The sequence below is a fragment of the Cibotium barometz genome, chromosome 20 (assembly GCF_041138505.1).
Source record: "Cibotium barometz isolate CiBa-2024 chromosome 20, ASM4113850v1, whole genome shotgun sequence".
Classification (NCBI taxonomy): domain Eukaryota; kingdom Viridiplantae; phylum Streptophyta; class Polypodiopsida; order Cyatheales; family Cibotiaceae; genus Cibotium; species Cibotium barometz.
Genome location: NC_141065.1, coordinates 6,817,103 through 6,833,097, shown reverse-complemented (window position 1 = coordinate 6,833,097; position 15,995 = coordinate 6,817,103). Strand labels below are relative to the sequence as shown.

Below are 15,995 nucleotides of genomic sequence, written 5' to 3'. Positions count from 1 at the left end.
GAAAAAATAGAAATCAAGGAATGGGTTGTGTCTTTTTTAAAATGGATTACCCCCTTTATGGCCTTTACCATTTTTGAAACATTTTCTCTTATTTTCATATAGAATCTATATTTCAATAATAAGATAGATATGTATATCACGTCACCACTTAAACAACAAGGGTACCAAAAGATCTAATAAGAATATTCATGTAAATGCTACACATTGCATCGCAATACTGGTTTATGAGCTCCAATAACAAAAAGTAGAGTTCGTTTCTAACATAAACATTTTGAAAAAATAGCACAACACAGTGTTTGGGTAGTTAACATAAGGAAAAATGGTAAACATATATAGTATGAGCTCTAATAACAAAATGTAGAGGTTGTTTCTAACAAAAAAAAATTGATGCACATTCTAACAAAATAGCACAACCTATTGCTTGGATACTTCACATAAGGAAAAGTGGTAAAGATATATATTATATTGGTAACAATTATTCATTAGACAAAAAAGAGTTAGAGACAATTGTTGTATACATCTCAAAAACAACGAACTAAGGCATAGGTTCCAACTCAAGGGTTCTAATGAAACTCTAATTAAGCATGCTCAAGTAGTAATGAGGTGGGCAAAATGATCCATCAATTCCATGTCTCTACTTTCATTTCTTGATAATGGTGCTAAAACTTCTCATGTTTGCTATTTGTAACTTCTCATGTTTGCTATTTGTAAAAAAGAGTTAGAGACAATTGTTGTATACATCTCAAAAACAACGAACTAAGGCATAGGTTCCAACTCAAGGGTTCTAATGAAACTCTAATTAAGCATGCTCAAGTAGTAATGAGGTGGGCAAAATGATCCATCAATTCCATGTCTCTACTTTCATTTCTTGATAATGGTGCTAAAACTTCTCATGTTTGCTATTTGTAACTTCCATGATCTGGTTGGTTGTGTAGATGGTGTAGTCCCCAAGGTCTTGGAGTTATTTTAGAACCTTATTCTAGCTGTCCATTAACTTTTGGGTGCTAGCAGTATAAGAACCTTATTCTAGTTGTCCTTCATCAACTTTTGGGTCCCCAAGGTCCAGATATTTTAGAACCTTATTCTATCTGTCCTTCATCAACTTTTGGGTGCTGGCAATTTTTTTTCTTTACAACTCCAATCTAAAGATGCCAATTAAAGATAAAAAAATTTAAACAATTTAGTATTCCTAGTAGTCCAAATTGACCGTAATGCTTTTGTTCTGATGACATTCCAAAGCATATACAACATTCCACTTATGTTGTTTCACAACATGATTTCATAAGAACCTGTAGTTATGAACAAGATTGATGAGTGCATGGAAAAAGTAAGATGGTGGAGGATTATTGTATAACTACTTAGAGGTATTCATGCTTGCTTGAATCCTTCACGAGAGCTCATAGGTAATGATCTTTACTAAAGAAAACACAATAATATATTGATCAATGCTTCAAATTGAATGTATTGGTACAAGTATAAGAGAAGATTCTAGGGCTCACAAGAATGATGACAAGTATTTGTTTAGCTTGGATAGTCATCAATGAAAGTCTTGTGATAGTCATAAAGACTTGATTGGTCTAGGTTCAAGAGGCATATGACTTAACATTAAAGGATACTGGCATGTCATGAAAGCATCTAACATCATGAAACTTTGAGAAAGTTCTATGCTTATAGATAATCAAAGGTCAAGGATGGTATTATGGATACATATTTTTGACTAAAACAATTGAAAGGGAAATCAACGAATGGGTTGTGTCCATTTCAAAATAATGGCCTTTTAACTATGTGACCTTTGACCCTTTGAAGCATATTCCCTCTTACTTATCCCCTTATTCTATTGGAAGACTCATCCAAGCTCCTATAGGTATCCCCTCCCATTAAGACTTTACTATCTTGTGAATATTAAGGAAGAAGTTGCCTCTAACCATTGCCAAAAAAAAAAAACATTTCCTTGTGTGCTAGAATAAGCTTGATAGTAGCACCAGTCATATTCCTAGCTAAGCCATGTGGTAGTCATCTCACTAATTGATCATGCATAAGGATTCAACTAGATAAAGGAGATGTTTCCTAAAGTTACACAAACACAATGCAAGGTCGGATTGGAGGCTTTGTAGTGTGTTGCCAACACTTATTGTCCATGTGGATTCATGTTCATGAGATAAGAATTTGGATGCATCGTGATTGAAAATGTCACAAGGCTTAACCATTACTCAATTCTAGGCAACAAGAACAATTCTAATGTAGGTACTTGTTAGAAAATTCTAATGTAGGTACTTGTTAGAAAATTCTCTGATAATCGCAAGTTAGTGGATAAAAAAGACAAAATTGGTTAAAATAAATTGGATAGCTTCAAATAATGTTAAGGTGCTCATATTGGAGATAGGATTATGAAGTTGTATTATGAAGTGGAGGGCTTGCACAAAAGAGTAAGTGGTGTGAAGAGTTCTCTTCTCACACCACAAACACTCGAGTTTTCATCTCATAATCAACTCTTAAGGGCGACCAAAAAAGAGCCGTTTGAATGGGCTCGATCGCCCTATGGTGGACAGAAGACATGCTTTGTCCACAGAAAAAGGTGTGTAAAGGACCTTAGGTAGGTATACACAATATCACCAAAAAGGTTTTGCCACTATCATCACGATTTATTTTAAGGGATGATGAGGGCCGCCCACACAATTTGTCCGGTCAGCCAGGTCTGAAAACACTACAAAACTTATATATACATATGAGAAATACAGCTGTGCTGTACTTCGGGTTATAATTTGCCATCTCTACAAAGGTTTTTGATTGCCCCGACGAGGAGCTCCTCCTTCTCGGTTTGGAGCTCTGCGAACTGAAGGCTCATCTGGGAGTACCTCATCTCTCTCCGCTCTTCTTCCAGGTGGGAGCCGTTTGCTGCACAACACACTGACTTCAAAATTATCTTCGTGCTTCGAGTTTATCTTCAATGTAATTCATGGATTAAAAACGTTCTTCAATGTATTTCAAAGTCATGGACTTCAAGATTACCTTCATGTGATTTCATGCATTAAGTTAGTCAATCTTGATATCAAGATAAGGACTGCAATAGCACTGTGCAAGTTTTGGGCAAGTGATGAGCACTGTGCCCCATTGTGAGCCTAGACCAAGGACACGTTAGGATAGTCTTCATCAGGGTAGGCTTGGGTAAGTCCAGGCAGTGTGCATTTTTTGTAACCTACTTGGAGTGGAAGTGATAGCAGCTTGTTAGGCAAAGTGCCAGGCACCATACATAAGTCTAGATCATGATGCCCAAGTTAGGACGCAAGACAACCTATCAGGAGAACGCAAGATACATCTGGACACACTGGGCAGGCCAGCCAGGTGGTCGGGCAGAAAACACAAGTCAAGTGTGTGGTAGAGGGCTGGCAGAACAGTCCGACCATTGGAAGGGCCATAAAGTAGCCTATTAATAAGTCCCTCCAGACCCCACATTGATCATCTAACTCCTAGATAGGGAGGAAATCCATAGGCATCAAGAGGAGCATCTAGGAGGCATCAAAGGCCAAGACAACAGCACTCCACTAAGGCAAGGGTGTTTTGTTACAGCCAATTGCAGGGCAAAGGGCATACTTGAGAGTTCCTAGTAAACAGATTATTTTAGTAAGAACCCTTTTGGATGAGCAAGATTAGTTATTGGTTAGTTTGGATACCTCAAGCCATAGTCATTAAGGAAAGGAAGGAGACATCAAAAGGTCAAGGTCAAGGATCTGCAATATACAGATCTCAATTACACAATAGAAGCAAATACAGGGCCTTTCAGGGGGTTTCAGGTGCTGGTTCTCTCTCTCTCTCTCTCTCTCTCTCTCTCTCTCTCTCTCTCGCTCTCTGCAAGTTTTCCAGTAGGTATACAGCCCTAATTGGGTGGTATGATGAAGAGTGCAAATCCACCAGACTCCGCCTCTTATGCAAGAGGGAACATGGGCTGATTTCAGCATGTGAGATGCAACAAGTCTTCCGTAGACTCACTAGTGGACAGAAGTGCATGTTTCCTGCCAGACGAGAAGAGGAGTTATACCAACTATTTTTGAGCAAGGTTATATAACCTAGGAGCTTGGGGCATTCTTGAGGAAAAAAAGAACCCCCACTCCTATCAGAGACCCTAGCCTCTGCCACACATTCCTCGGCCCACATCATCTTACCTCTTCGATCCTCTCAATGTTACTAGGGTTCTTAATAATAAGCTTCATAATAGGAGAGCAAAAGATCACAAGGATATACGCGGGAACACTTTGCCCACAGGCAGTATGTATTGGCTCTCATTCTCGCAAGTCTTTTTAACAGAGCACTTTGTAAAGGCTTCCCCCCCTCTTGGACCACTAACAACAGTATCCCCATCTACAAAGCAGGAGACACTATGGACCTCGGTAAATAACTGGACTATCATGATTGGCTACACAATGGCCAAGATCTACGGAGCAGTACTAGAGGACACGATGAGCTCTATCATAGAATGGATGGGACACAGATCATCAGGCCAATCAGGTTTTAGGAGAAACTTCTCCATGCTAGACCATATCTTTACTTTATGGGCTATTATAGCAGAGGCGAGGTCATGGAAGAGACATGTGTAAAGCTGCTTTGTGAATTTCTGCAAAGCCTTTGATTCCGTCCCCCGGTCCTGTTTAATTGCATGCCTACACGAGCTCCAATTCTCACATGACATGATCTGGGTGTGATGGCATTATATGAGGCAGTACTTGACCGAGTACGTGCACCTGCTGGTGGAGTCTCGGGAGAGATATGTAGCACTATTGTGGTTAAGCAGGGTGATCCACTCTCATCTACACAGTCTTTGGTCTATACATTGATGAGATTGCAATCTTTGCGGACAATTTTGGAGACAGAGCCTCATTGGCCCATATGTGGATGACATTGTCTTGATCTCAAATTCAATTGAGGGTTTGCGGAATCATTTGAATGCATTGGACAGATTTTGTAGGGAGAGAGGCCTTTGGGCAAAACTAAGGTTATGGTCTTCAACACAGCTTATGTGGTCATCTTGTGATTATCTTCCTTATATAGAGAGGCCTTGGTGGAGAGTGTGCAGAACTACGTATACCTTACTTTTACGGGTCCCAAGTTTTACATGTGTATACACTCTTGACATAGACCGCCTCCTGCGCCTAGCATTGGAGTCCTCTATGCAGTTACGTCAGGAGAGGGAGAGGGAGAGGGAGCGGGTCAGATGGGCTTGAATGTCTCCCTCCTTGTTGACACAGCCACCACCATTACCCACACGTGCATGGTATTCAGAGGTAGTTTAGTGGTTTCATGCATATGGCATACAAATGGACCATCTCCTCCCATTTCAGTACAGCATGAATCCCCCCTAGCCAGGCAGGCCCCAGGCCTTGCCCACCAGCCCTAGAAGGGCGGGGCCGACAGCTGGGCAGGCTGTCGGCCAGCCCAAGAGGGCTTGGCCAGGCAGCCAACAAGCCCATGGGCCAGCCCAGCCAGGCCTGGGTGCTACCCAGAACCCAGTCGGCCAGGCCAAATGGCTGCCCAGCACCCGCTGGCCAGACCCAGGCGCTGCCCAGCAGCATGCGCAGGGTAGCCAGGACCTCTCAGTGTGAAAGCACTGATTAAAAGAGCATTTAGTTGCTATTTTACCAAGTTGTGGAGGGAATTAGAACAGGCCGACCTGCCCAAGAAAGGGGTATAAATACCCAAGTTAGGAATCAGTCTTTTCATCTCATTATTCACAAGGGTTGCTGCGTTCCAAGGGCCAGGACAGCCAAGGGGAAGTGCTCAGCCAAGGTGAAGAAGTGCAGGTCAAGAACCAGTCTTTATTTCAGATTTACATGATTCTAATAAAGCAAATACACCATTCGTGGTGGGGGCCCTACAGAGTGTATTCGGGACCCAATACTATGTCCGCTTCTCTCTCTCTCTCTCTCTCTCTCTATCTATCTATCTATCTATATATATATATATACATATATATATATATATACATATATATATATATATACATATATATATATATATATATATATTCTGCACATCGTCTTCTATGTTGTGCGTTATCTTCGTCGTGAACGATTGCTGAATTTTGAGTATTGAAGTTACCGATTCTTCCACCGAGCTTCTGCATGTTACACCATAGCTCTACTTAGAGCTCAGAACCAACTTCTCATGGAGCGTCACCAACTCTTGGAGGCCACCGCAGCAAAACCAACTACTCCAGCTTCCCTCGACTTCATCTCTCTTCTTTCAGATGGAACAACAAAGACGAGGCAAGACGGCAGGAAGAGAAAGCTCAAAATGAAGAAAAGAAAAGACAAGAAAAAGAAGAAAAGTGGGAACGTGAGGAAGCCCAACGTAGGGTTGATGAAGACCGGCGTCAGGCTGACCTCGCAACTCAAGAGCACCGACGAGAGCTCAATCATGAGAGAATATTACTCGAACACAAGCGGGAAAGAGAGGCAATGCATCTGTAGTTTCAACATACCGTCTCTTCATTCTCTCTGCCTATCAGTGCCACCGGCCAGCCTCCCGCAACATCAACGACTATTATCCAAACTCAGCCAAACTTTAGTAAGTATGACAGTAAGTGTGATCATTCGGCTGTCAATCAATTTATTCATCAGTTTAATGCATATTTTCCTTTGGCTAAGCCGACAGATGCACAAGAGAAAGTCCACGTAGTGGCTCCCCACCTTACAGGTGGGGCAGTCACTTGGTGGCAGCATTGGTCTAGTCTCCATACAAACCCGACCAGGTGTCACAGCTTTTAATTGGGACACCTTCGTCCATGAGATGACTTAGATAGCATGAAAGATCAGTATGTCGACTCCCCTGAGTTTGGTACTCAATACAGTTTGGCCCTCACCTCTGAGCCTGGCCATTACTCAATACAGAACGGTTGGTGGTTCTACAAGAACCGCCTCTGTGTCATTTGGGAAAAGCGATCAGCTCTTCTCAATGATGCCCATGACTCCTTAGTTGGAGGACATAGAGGTATCAACAATACTCTCGAGAAATTGGAACGGTCCTTTTATTGGCCAAAAATGAGACGTGATGTTTATTCACATGTTCCCTGTAAGATTTGTCCAAAAGTTAAGATTCCACATAGGAAAAAGGCTGGGTTACTTCAACCTTTGCCTATTCCCGACGAACCTTTCATCAACATTTCTATGGACTTTGTAGGGCCTCTACCAGCATCCACCAGATTTCGCAACACTCAGTGTTTTACCATTGTGGATCACTTAAGTAAATTTTGCATGCTCATCCCATGTAAGCATACGGCCACAGTTGAGGACGTAGCCCGCCTTTTTCTCAAGCATTGGTATCCCATTTGTGGTTTGCCTAGCACCATTACATCAAACAAGGATTCCAAGTTCACCTCGCATTTTTGGAGGGCATTATTCGAGAACTATGGAACCAAGTTACAGTTGTCTAGTGCATTCCATCCACAGATAGACGGCCAGACATAAATCTATAACCAATTGGCGTTTGATGTTCTCAAGTCATATTGTCATGACCGGCAGTCCAAATGGAAACATTATCTTCCATTGGTCCAAGCCATCTTGAACGATACTCATTCATTCAGTATCGGACGGACTCTATATGAGGCAGCCTTTGGTCGTCGTTTCTCTTCTCTTTTGACGAGAATTGTGTCTCCATCTCGAGGCTAACAAAACGACGGAAGCATTTTCCGAAATCATTGAGTCAGTTGTTAAAGATTGTTTGACCAAAGCCCAGGAAGCTTATAGGCAGACATGCAAATAAGTCTAGACGAGATGTCCACTTTAAGAAAGGAGATTGGGTCTATTTGCGTATCATGAAACAAAGATTGAAACAAGTGAGCAAACACTGTCCCAAGTTTTCTTTCCGTAGTTTTGGACTCTTTCTTATAGTTAAAAAGATAAGTGATGTCTCCTTTAAGTTGAAGTTTCCTAGTAGTTGAACAATGCATGATGTTTTCCATGTTTCTTGGCTAAAACCATATGTTGGACCAAAAGTGTTTGATGTTTCAAATGAACAAGCAGCCAGACGTGGTGGACGAATCTTCTCGTTGGAAGCATGGTTCCAGTCGAAGACTCCGTCAGTTCTATACGAAGTTCCGAGATCGAGGTACCCACGAATGTCATGTGCACACACATGTACATGCTTCTCACAGAGGCTAACCCTAAGGAGACAACAAGATAAAGAAGAGAAGATCATAACAGAACCAGACTTTTGGAGCATTTTTTGTGGAGTATCTTGTGGAGGGATACATCATTATGTGAATTATTTGTCCAAGAGCTAGCCGACCAGCAGTCGGCCAGTCCATAAATAGCATCACTTGCTCATCCCATCAATCATCTCATATCATTCAGCCATCAAGCCTTCAAGCGCTTCATCCTTCAGCACAAGGAGCATTAACGCTTAAGCATTCAGCACATCATCAATAAAACGCACGCATTCATTCATTTTTAGCATTCATACACAACCTAGAAACAGTCCCAATCTCTTAGCCTCAGATTTGCAGCCTTCCTACATTCCCTTGGGAAGAGTGCATAGGCTTGAGATCGGTCATCATTGGTGCTTCTACAGTCATGTACAGTTCAGCCCGACTCTTGGTCTTTCAGAGATCTTGCGTTTGGCTTATCTACAGTAGTATTGTCCAAAGTCATTCTCTTCAAAGATAATAAAGCAAATACTCCTAGCAATAGAAGGGGACCCTTTAGTGGGTAATTTGGGACCCAATCTGGTGTACAGCGCTCTCTCTCTCTCTCTCTCTCTCTCTCTCTATATATATATATATATATATATATATATATAAATCTCTTGAAGTTTGAAGTGCTAAAAGTGGATTGCTAAAGACTCGCGAAACTCAGGATAAAGGTGGCGGTGTGAGATTTGTGTGACAGGATCCCTAATTACGCATAATTCTGTTGCATGTTACAGTTTGAATGTCAATCCTATTTGTGTCAAGGTTTAACTTTGGGATTCATCTTTATGGTCATTGTGACTGCAAATACAACTATGCCTCTGAGTTACATTTGATCAGAGTAATTGCTTCCTCGGTGGCATCGCCTACAAGCGGATAAAAAAGTGCCTACGGGCGGTGGAAAATGGTAACTACGGGGGGATCTTGGGAAAGGGGGAGGGGGGTGAAAGAGCAAGGCTTTGTATGTAAATCCTCTTTTAGGCTTATGGATATCCTTTAACTTTGGAGACTAGGGGTTTAACCTATTCAAGGTGCACAGTGAGCCAACATTTATGTGGGGTCGAAGCACACTCCAAGGTGGCTGTAAACAATCCCAGTCTTTGACTATCAGTCAGGGATTATAGACGTGTGCTCCTTAATAACGGAGGGATACTGCATCAACAAGAATATGAATAGTTTTCTCTAGAGGTCATGGAGTTCATAAGGGAGACAACAGGTCTACAGTTGATTCCAGATGGAGGCCTACCCATCAACTAGTGACACATCAACCATTTGTGCAGCTTTTTCTTGTTTTAGAAGTGATGTGATGTATCAGAAAACCGAAATGCATCACTCAATTTTTTCCATGGTCTGAGGAAAGCCATGCTTCATTACATGTTTAATTGCACAGCTCCTGAAGCCAGAGACACACTGAGCAGGTAGGACTCTTTATGCGTAGCACGATGTGGTCAAGGTTGTAACTTTGGCATATGGACATCTACTTCAAGTAAGAGTAATAAAGAACTTTTGATGTCAATCTGGTGGCTTTAAGATAAGGGCAGCAGACACTGCTTGCTTAACAGCCAAAAAAGGCTGACAATGTACCTTTGCAGTGGAGATTTGTTCATTATGTTGACCTCTAATGCATCTTGTGACTCAATCTCCAAGATTTGAGATCTGTTTGGAATGTTTCCTTCCTTTGTAGCTTCATTAAGCTCCAAGAAGAGGTTTCCAAGCTGTTGGTTTTCCTGTATATACAATTACAGGCACTTTAGCTGACAAAAAAAGTTTTTCTTTTTCACTCCATACGCATACGAAAGCCATTGATTTGTGCTGTACTTCATACTGTACAGAATGTTTCTGTACACATACAGAATGCAAAAGCTTCTATAAGCAGCCAATATGCACATCCATGCAGTCCGTGTGCATTCTTCATGCACACGTCTTTCAATTATAGCATACTTAAACCTTCTAGTTGAAAAAAAAAGCAGGGTCTTTCAATTATAGCATATTTAAACCCTTCTAATTGAAAAAAATGCAACACACCAATCTAAGGTCTTATTGAAGGCTCCAAAGATAAAGAAGAAAAGATGCTAACATACCACTTGCAATCTTTTGACTTCATCTTGAAGTGCTTCCTGTGAACTAACATTGGTCAAAAGCTTCTGTTGTTGAAAAAGAACTGCATTTTGTTTTTGCAACCGTTCCAGCTGAAACAAAACTCAGAAGGTTAGAACCAAAATAAGGCTCTTGGATTTGTGTCAAGGTCACCAATCTTGAATTTGCATTATTTTCATGGAAAGATAACAGTATAGTAAATTAAACAACCTTGAAAACTTTTGAATTTCCTTGATGTGCATCTTACACATACAGCCAACCCATTCCAGCTGTGAAGAAATCAGATAATGAGCAGGGGGCTGTTGCTCATCGTCCATGGACGGGCAATCCAACCTGTTCACACCTCACATGTCCTCAAAAGCTGGGCTGTATGTGTAATGGGCCTAGGGTTCCAACCTTGAATTTTGAAAGGTGATATGCACACCTCATTCTGAAGCCAAAAAATGTGGGTGTCCATATGACCCTCTACATGAGCTTCCTTTCCCAACTCTGAATGCTCCATTTTGCTGGAGAGCCCTGCTTCCTCCTTCTCCTTTAGCAGAAACTTTGTGGCCTCCAACTCTACTGATTTGATATTGAGTTCTCCCTATTCAACGTGATGGATAAGAGTTTGTGAAAATATGAGCACAGCATAAATCAATGGCATCGTAGGTCTCTTACCTCAAGTAATTTGACTCTTTCAGTAAGATCAGCCAAGGCCTTTGCACCATGAGGTTTGGTGGAGTCAGCCATTCCCACCTTGTGGTTTGATTTAGATAGACTTTTTGTAGGTCTTTGGCCTCCACGTTCTTCTCTGTCTTTTTCTTTAAGCCTTTTTTCAGTGAGCGCTAAAAGGTCAGATTTGCGTTGAACCTCCTTTTGGAGTGAGAAAAGCTTCTTTCTGATCTCTTCCTTATCCTCTTCTTGCTCAAGAAGCTTATGCTTCAAGTCAACCGTGTGCTTCCGAAGTCTCATCAGTTCGCTTCTTTGATCGAGGTCGGCAGCCCTTCTGGCGCCTTTGGCATTGGAATCCTGGAGTTGGGAAACCTTCTCTTCCAAAGAGATGTTGTAATCCTTTAGTCTACTGATGGCCTCACCACCTGTTTTTTCCTTTTCTTTCCACACTGCAAGCTCCTCACCATCTACTTTTGCCTTTTCTTTCCATATCGTAAGCTCCTGTGCGAGCCTTGAATTATCAGTTTGGGTCTTCTGAAGGGAGCTTTCTGCCTTCTCTTTTTCCAACTTCATCTCATGGAGGGAAGCCTTCAATCCAACTAGTTGTGCTTGCAAAATCTTTTGAAGTTCTTGTTTATCTTTGTCTTTTTCCTCTCCCTTGTCGAACTCATCCCTCTCATCATCAAGAAAATGGATTTTGTCCCCCAGCTTGGCCATAGTCTGATCGCAGATAGCCTTTTCACCTTTGATGTCGTGCAGTGCTTGCCCCATTATTTCAAGTTCTCTCTCCAACTCAGCCTCCTTTTTCTTGGCTGCTTCAAATCTACACGCTACATCCTCTTTAAGAGACACAGCAGCACGGAGCTTTTCTGCCAGGTCATCATTTTGCAACCGCAGATCCTGAGCTCTATCCTCTGATGCAGACAGTAATTTGCTTGATACACCCATGTCCTCTTTCATACATGAAAGCTGAAGCTCCAAGTCCTCGATGTGGGACATTTGAAGCCTTTTCTCTTCTTGGATATTCTGAAGCCTTTCCTCCAACTCCGACGTGGTAGCTTCAACCTCCAATATCCTTTTAGATGTCTTGTGAAGCTGGCCCTGAGCTGTGTCCAAATCCTGAACGAGCTTTGTGATCTTAGCATCACGTTCTTGAAGTTGGTGAATCACTCTAGTACTGATCTGCTCTATATCCTTCAACTGCTCTTGTAACTCTGCATGTGCCACCTGCAAAGAGCTCAAAGAACCTTCAGCTTTATCTTTTGCAACGAGAAGTGAGGTGATCTGCTCTTGTAACTCTGCATGTGCCACCTGCAAAGAGCTCAAAGATGCTTCGGCTACCTCTTTTGCATCTAGAAGCAAGCTGATCTGCTTGCTTGCTTGTACACCTTGAGTCTGTGCCTCCTCCAATTTATATTTAAGGTCCAAGCACTCTGCATTTGTTTCATGTAGTTTGTCCTCGGTGCTTTTCAGCTGCTGGTTTAGAGTGGCGAGGGCTTCATGATTCTCCTCTCTCAGGGTCTTATTTGCAAACTCCAAGTCTTCACCTCTTTCCAGTGCAATCTCATAGTTTTCTGTAATTGTGGTGATCTTTTCTCTCAAAATCTTCAACTGCCCTCTCTGAGAGAGGAGCAGTGATCTCTCTTTCACATGCTCCAGGCTTTCCTTTTGCATGGTGTCAAGCTCTTCCATCAAGCAAGCATTTTTATCCTCTGAGAGTTTTAGCAAGATTTCCAGCTGCTCATTTCTAGCATGTAGCGCCACAGCTGTAGCATTGAGGTCCTCCAGAAACACCTTGTTGCTGTCTAGCTGACTCTGTGACAACTCCTCCGAGAGATGCAGCTTCTCTCGCAGGTCATTCACCATAGCTTGGAGGTCTTTTGTCTTCTTTTCCAAGGCTTTCTCTGCATTTAAAGACTGATCTTGCACCATAACCAGTTTTGATTCTAGCTGATGAACCAAGGCGTCTTTCTCATCTGTTTGATGACGCAGGTCCATCAACTGTGACAAGAGGTTCATGTTCTCCTCCCTTATCTCAGTCGAGTCTCTCTCCGCCTTCTCCAAGTCCTTCCTCAGCAGATCTTCTGTGTTGTTTCTCATTGCTTGGCTTCTCCCAGTCTCCTCGAGATTTGCAATGGCTTGCTTCAAATCTTGTATCTCTCGCTTACTTTCTTCCAGTTTTTTCATTGATATCACCTTCTCATCCTCAAGATTAGTAGTCTTTTCTCTTTCTCTCAACACACAAGACTCAGCTTTAAGCTCTTCAATTTCTCTCTCTCTGCTCTGCAGCAAATCATCCAAGTCCTTAATCTCTAACAGAAGCTCTGAGTTGGACTCGATTGTCTTCTCGAGCTGCAACCCAAGGCTACGGTTCACACTGCTTTTATAAGCCAGCTCCTCTTTCAACTCAGTGATGGTGCTTCTTGCATCCTCGAGCTCTAGGCGTGCCTTGGACTGCATGAACCGTCTGTCTTCAGAGCTCGTTTTCATGGACTTCAAGTGCTTGGCCTCATTCTTATTATTCTCCAATTCTGTTTTCAGGGCATGTAACTCCATGGACATCTCTGAGACACTCTTTTTTTCCATTGCGAGCTGCTGCTTCAATTTCTCCATTTCACTGCTTGCTAGCTGTGCATGCTGTACCAAGGATGTGGCATCCTTCTGCACCTCTTCAAGAGTCATGTCTGTAGCAGTGGACTTCAGGTAATCGTTTAAAACCTTTGGCTCCAAGACTGATGGAGTTATACTCCACTTGGTCTGAAGCATGAACTTGTCTTGTGTGTCAGTGCAAGGTACATGAAGTATAAGGTTAACTACAGAGATCTGGAAGATGCAATGGCTAGCTTGTGGGAAATTTCATCCTTTATTGAATCCCTTCTTCTCTACATAGGTGTATTCCTGTCCTTTGGTTTCATCTCCTCTGCTTGATCATGTAGGGCTACACGTACTGAGCTGGATTGTAGTATATAGCTTTCCTGCACACCAAGTCACACCTTAACTACTGAGGTGGTGTTATGTCATCTTAGAAGAGAGCATCGGAAAGTTTTTGCCAGCATTGGATTGAAGCAATTCAATCAGCCAAAGCAACAAATGGAAGGAAATAGTTCAATACTGAGTGAGAAGAAACCTCCTGATTTGAGACGTTGCTGGGTGGGTGTGTCTGCGTCCTTATCTAAATGAGACTCTGATCTTTTTGAGAATGAAACCTTTTGTTTTGTGATTTTAGTAACCATTGGTCCCAAGGAGGAGAAATGCAATTTAATGGATCTAGTCGTTGGGCAAAATACTATTTAATGGGATGCTAATTACATCAATTGTAGAGCTAATTAAGTACTTGAATCAATCATAAGACGGGTCCTAATTGCATCAAATGCAGAGATGATCAATGGCATAAATCAATCATAAAATGGGTCCTGATTGCATCAAACACAGTGGTAATCAATGGCCAAATCAATCATAAGATGGGGTTCAGATTGCAGCAAATGCACAGGTAATTTATGGCGCCAATCGATCATAAGATGGGACCTAATTGCATCAAATGCCGAGGTAATCAATAATTTAAATTAATCATAAGATGGGTCCTAGGAACATTGCATCCAATCCAGGGGCAAACAATGACTTTAATTTATCACAAGATGGGCCCTAATTACTCAAATTGAGAGGTAAGCAATGGCTTAAATGGGTTTCAGTTGCATCAAATGCAGAGGTAATCAACTTAAACTAATTCTAATGTGGGCATTAAATGGGTCCAAATTATGTACTAGAAAAACAGGTTATCATTTGGTTGAAATCTTTCTAATGCTGGCCATGATAACAGCAGATTGTGCAAGAATGAGTTCCGCGGCGCATTGCATGAAAGAGAGAGGGAGACACAGAGAGAAAGAGACAGAGACAGAGAGAAGAGAGTACCCGCTAAGGGGGAAGAGTCTCTTTGGCTGCAGCTCTGTTTTGCATTGATAGGGGTGAAGAACCCAAGTCTGATATTAAGTGCGAGTTAAAAGGTGGGTTTGCAATTCTAATCAGTGGATGTGATGCGCTTGGAAACGCTTGCCGCCCTTTTCTTTTCTTTTCTTTTCTTTTTTCCATCCTCCTTGCACGACAAAATACCGTGGCATAGGAATAATTCATGCATTTAGAAAGTATAGTAAATCAGCATATAATCTAAACATTGGGAGCATTTTTTTCATTGCCCCATCAATTCTTTGGAGTCCAATCCCATTTGATTCTTTGCCGTCTAATCGTGTTAATCCTTGCCATGCAAATTGTGCTGGTTTCTTTGCCATGTGAACGCATTGGATAGTTTCGGGTTCTTTGCCATTCGATTGCGTCGGGTTTTTGCCGCCCGATTGCATCGGGTTGTTCTGCGCCATTCAATCACATTAGATTCCTCGGCATTTGCGTGCGTTGATTTCTTGTTTGGGTTGTCCAATTGTCGGCCCGCCTGGCATGGCTTAAATACAACGTTTGTCCAATTATAGAGAGCTTGGCCCTAAGCCCTACCCATTGGCATGCACTACATGCATCTCCACTGTATGTTGTGTATTTTGCCTATTCGTCCTCTATTTTCATTGTCCTATGCACTCAAGTGTGAAGTTTATAGGTGTTCTTGCTAGTCCATCCTCTACTTTCTCTCAAGAGCTTAAATAGCCTTACTCCCCAAAAAAGGAACTATTGGGTTTGTCTAAACGTTGTTATTTTTAATGGGTAAGATGTCACTATCAATGTGCATATGGAAATTTATTAAAACTTATCAGGTGATTGTGAACAAACATGAACATGGATTTGGCCACTCCACCCACCTAGCCTCTCCACCCACCCAAGCCACAACCTCCCAATAGACAAGCTTACCAAACCCTGAAAGTGATAAGCATAGCATTGCTATGTCCCTCCAATTTCCTTAGCATTAAAGTCAAAGAGTCGCTTTCCCTACCCTATTGGAGTAAGGGACACTTTCCATCCCATCATGCCTTCTCTCTCAGCTACTACGGCAAATACTCTTTTTTCTTCCAAATCTTATAATCTACAATTCTTTTCTAGATCACATACAAATTTTGTGAGTGATTTCTCC

The 15,995-nt window shown here is 41.9% G+C and overlaps 1 protein-coding gene across 6 annotated transcripts; it reads right to left on the bottom strand.

Annotated features, from left to right (window-relative positions):
- Positions 1–2,325: 2,325 nt before the first annotated feature.
- LOC147627492 (uncharacterized) lies at positions 2,326–14,966 on the bottom strand. Of its 6 annotated transcripts, none has more exons than XM_086814402.1 (6): positions 14,837–14,966; positions 10,934–13,902; positions 10,698–10,859; positions 10,258–10,365; positions 9,761–9,903; positions 2,326–2,907 (listed from the first exon to the last, which is right to left on the bottom strand). In XM_086814402.1, the coding sequence occupies exons 2-6, from the start codon at positions 13,691–13,693 to the stop codon at positions 2,772–2,774; spliced, it is 3,309 nt and encodes a 1,102-aa protein (XP_086670528.1). In that variant the 5' UTR covers positions 13,694–13,902; positions 14,837–14,966; the 3' UTR covers positions 2,326–2,771. The 6 variants fall into 6 exon arrangements, with proteins under 6 accessions (XP_086670528.1, XP_086670531.1, XP_086670532.1 ...); XM_086814405.1 differs by having other exon boundaries at positions 2,326–2,895; XM_086814406.1 differs by having other exon boundaries at positions 2,326–2,895; positions 14,055–14,890.
- Between the last annotated feature and the right edge of the window lie 1,029 nt (positions 14,967–15,995).

What these genes read in the sequence shown, in the direction of transcription:
- LOC147627492 (XM_086814402.1), bottom strand. Translation starts at nt 13,693, where the DNA reads ATGCTTCAGACCAAGTGGAGTATAACTCCATCAGTCTTGGAGCCAAAG. An exon ending in TTTTTTGGCTTCAGAATGAG is followed by an intron (nt 10,366 to 10,697) that starts GTGTGCATATCA and finishes GTTTTGTTTCAG; the next exon opens with CTGGAACGGTTGCAAAAACA. An exon ending in AAGTCAAAAGATTGCAAGTG is followed by an intron (nt 9,904 to 10,257) that starts GTATGTTAGCAT and finishes TTGTATATACAG; the next exon opens with GAAAACCAACAGCTTGGAAA.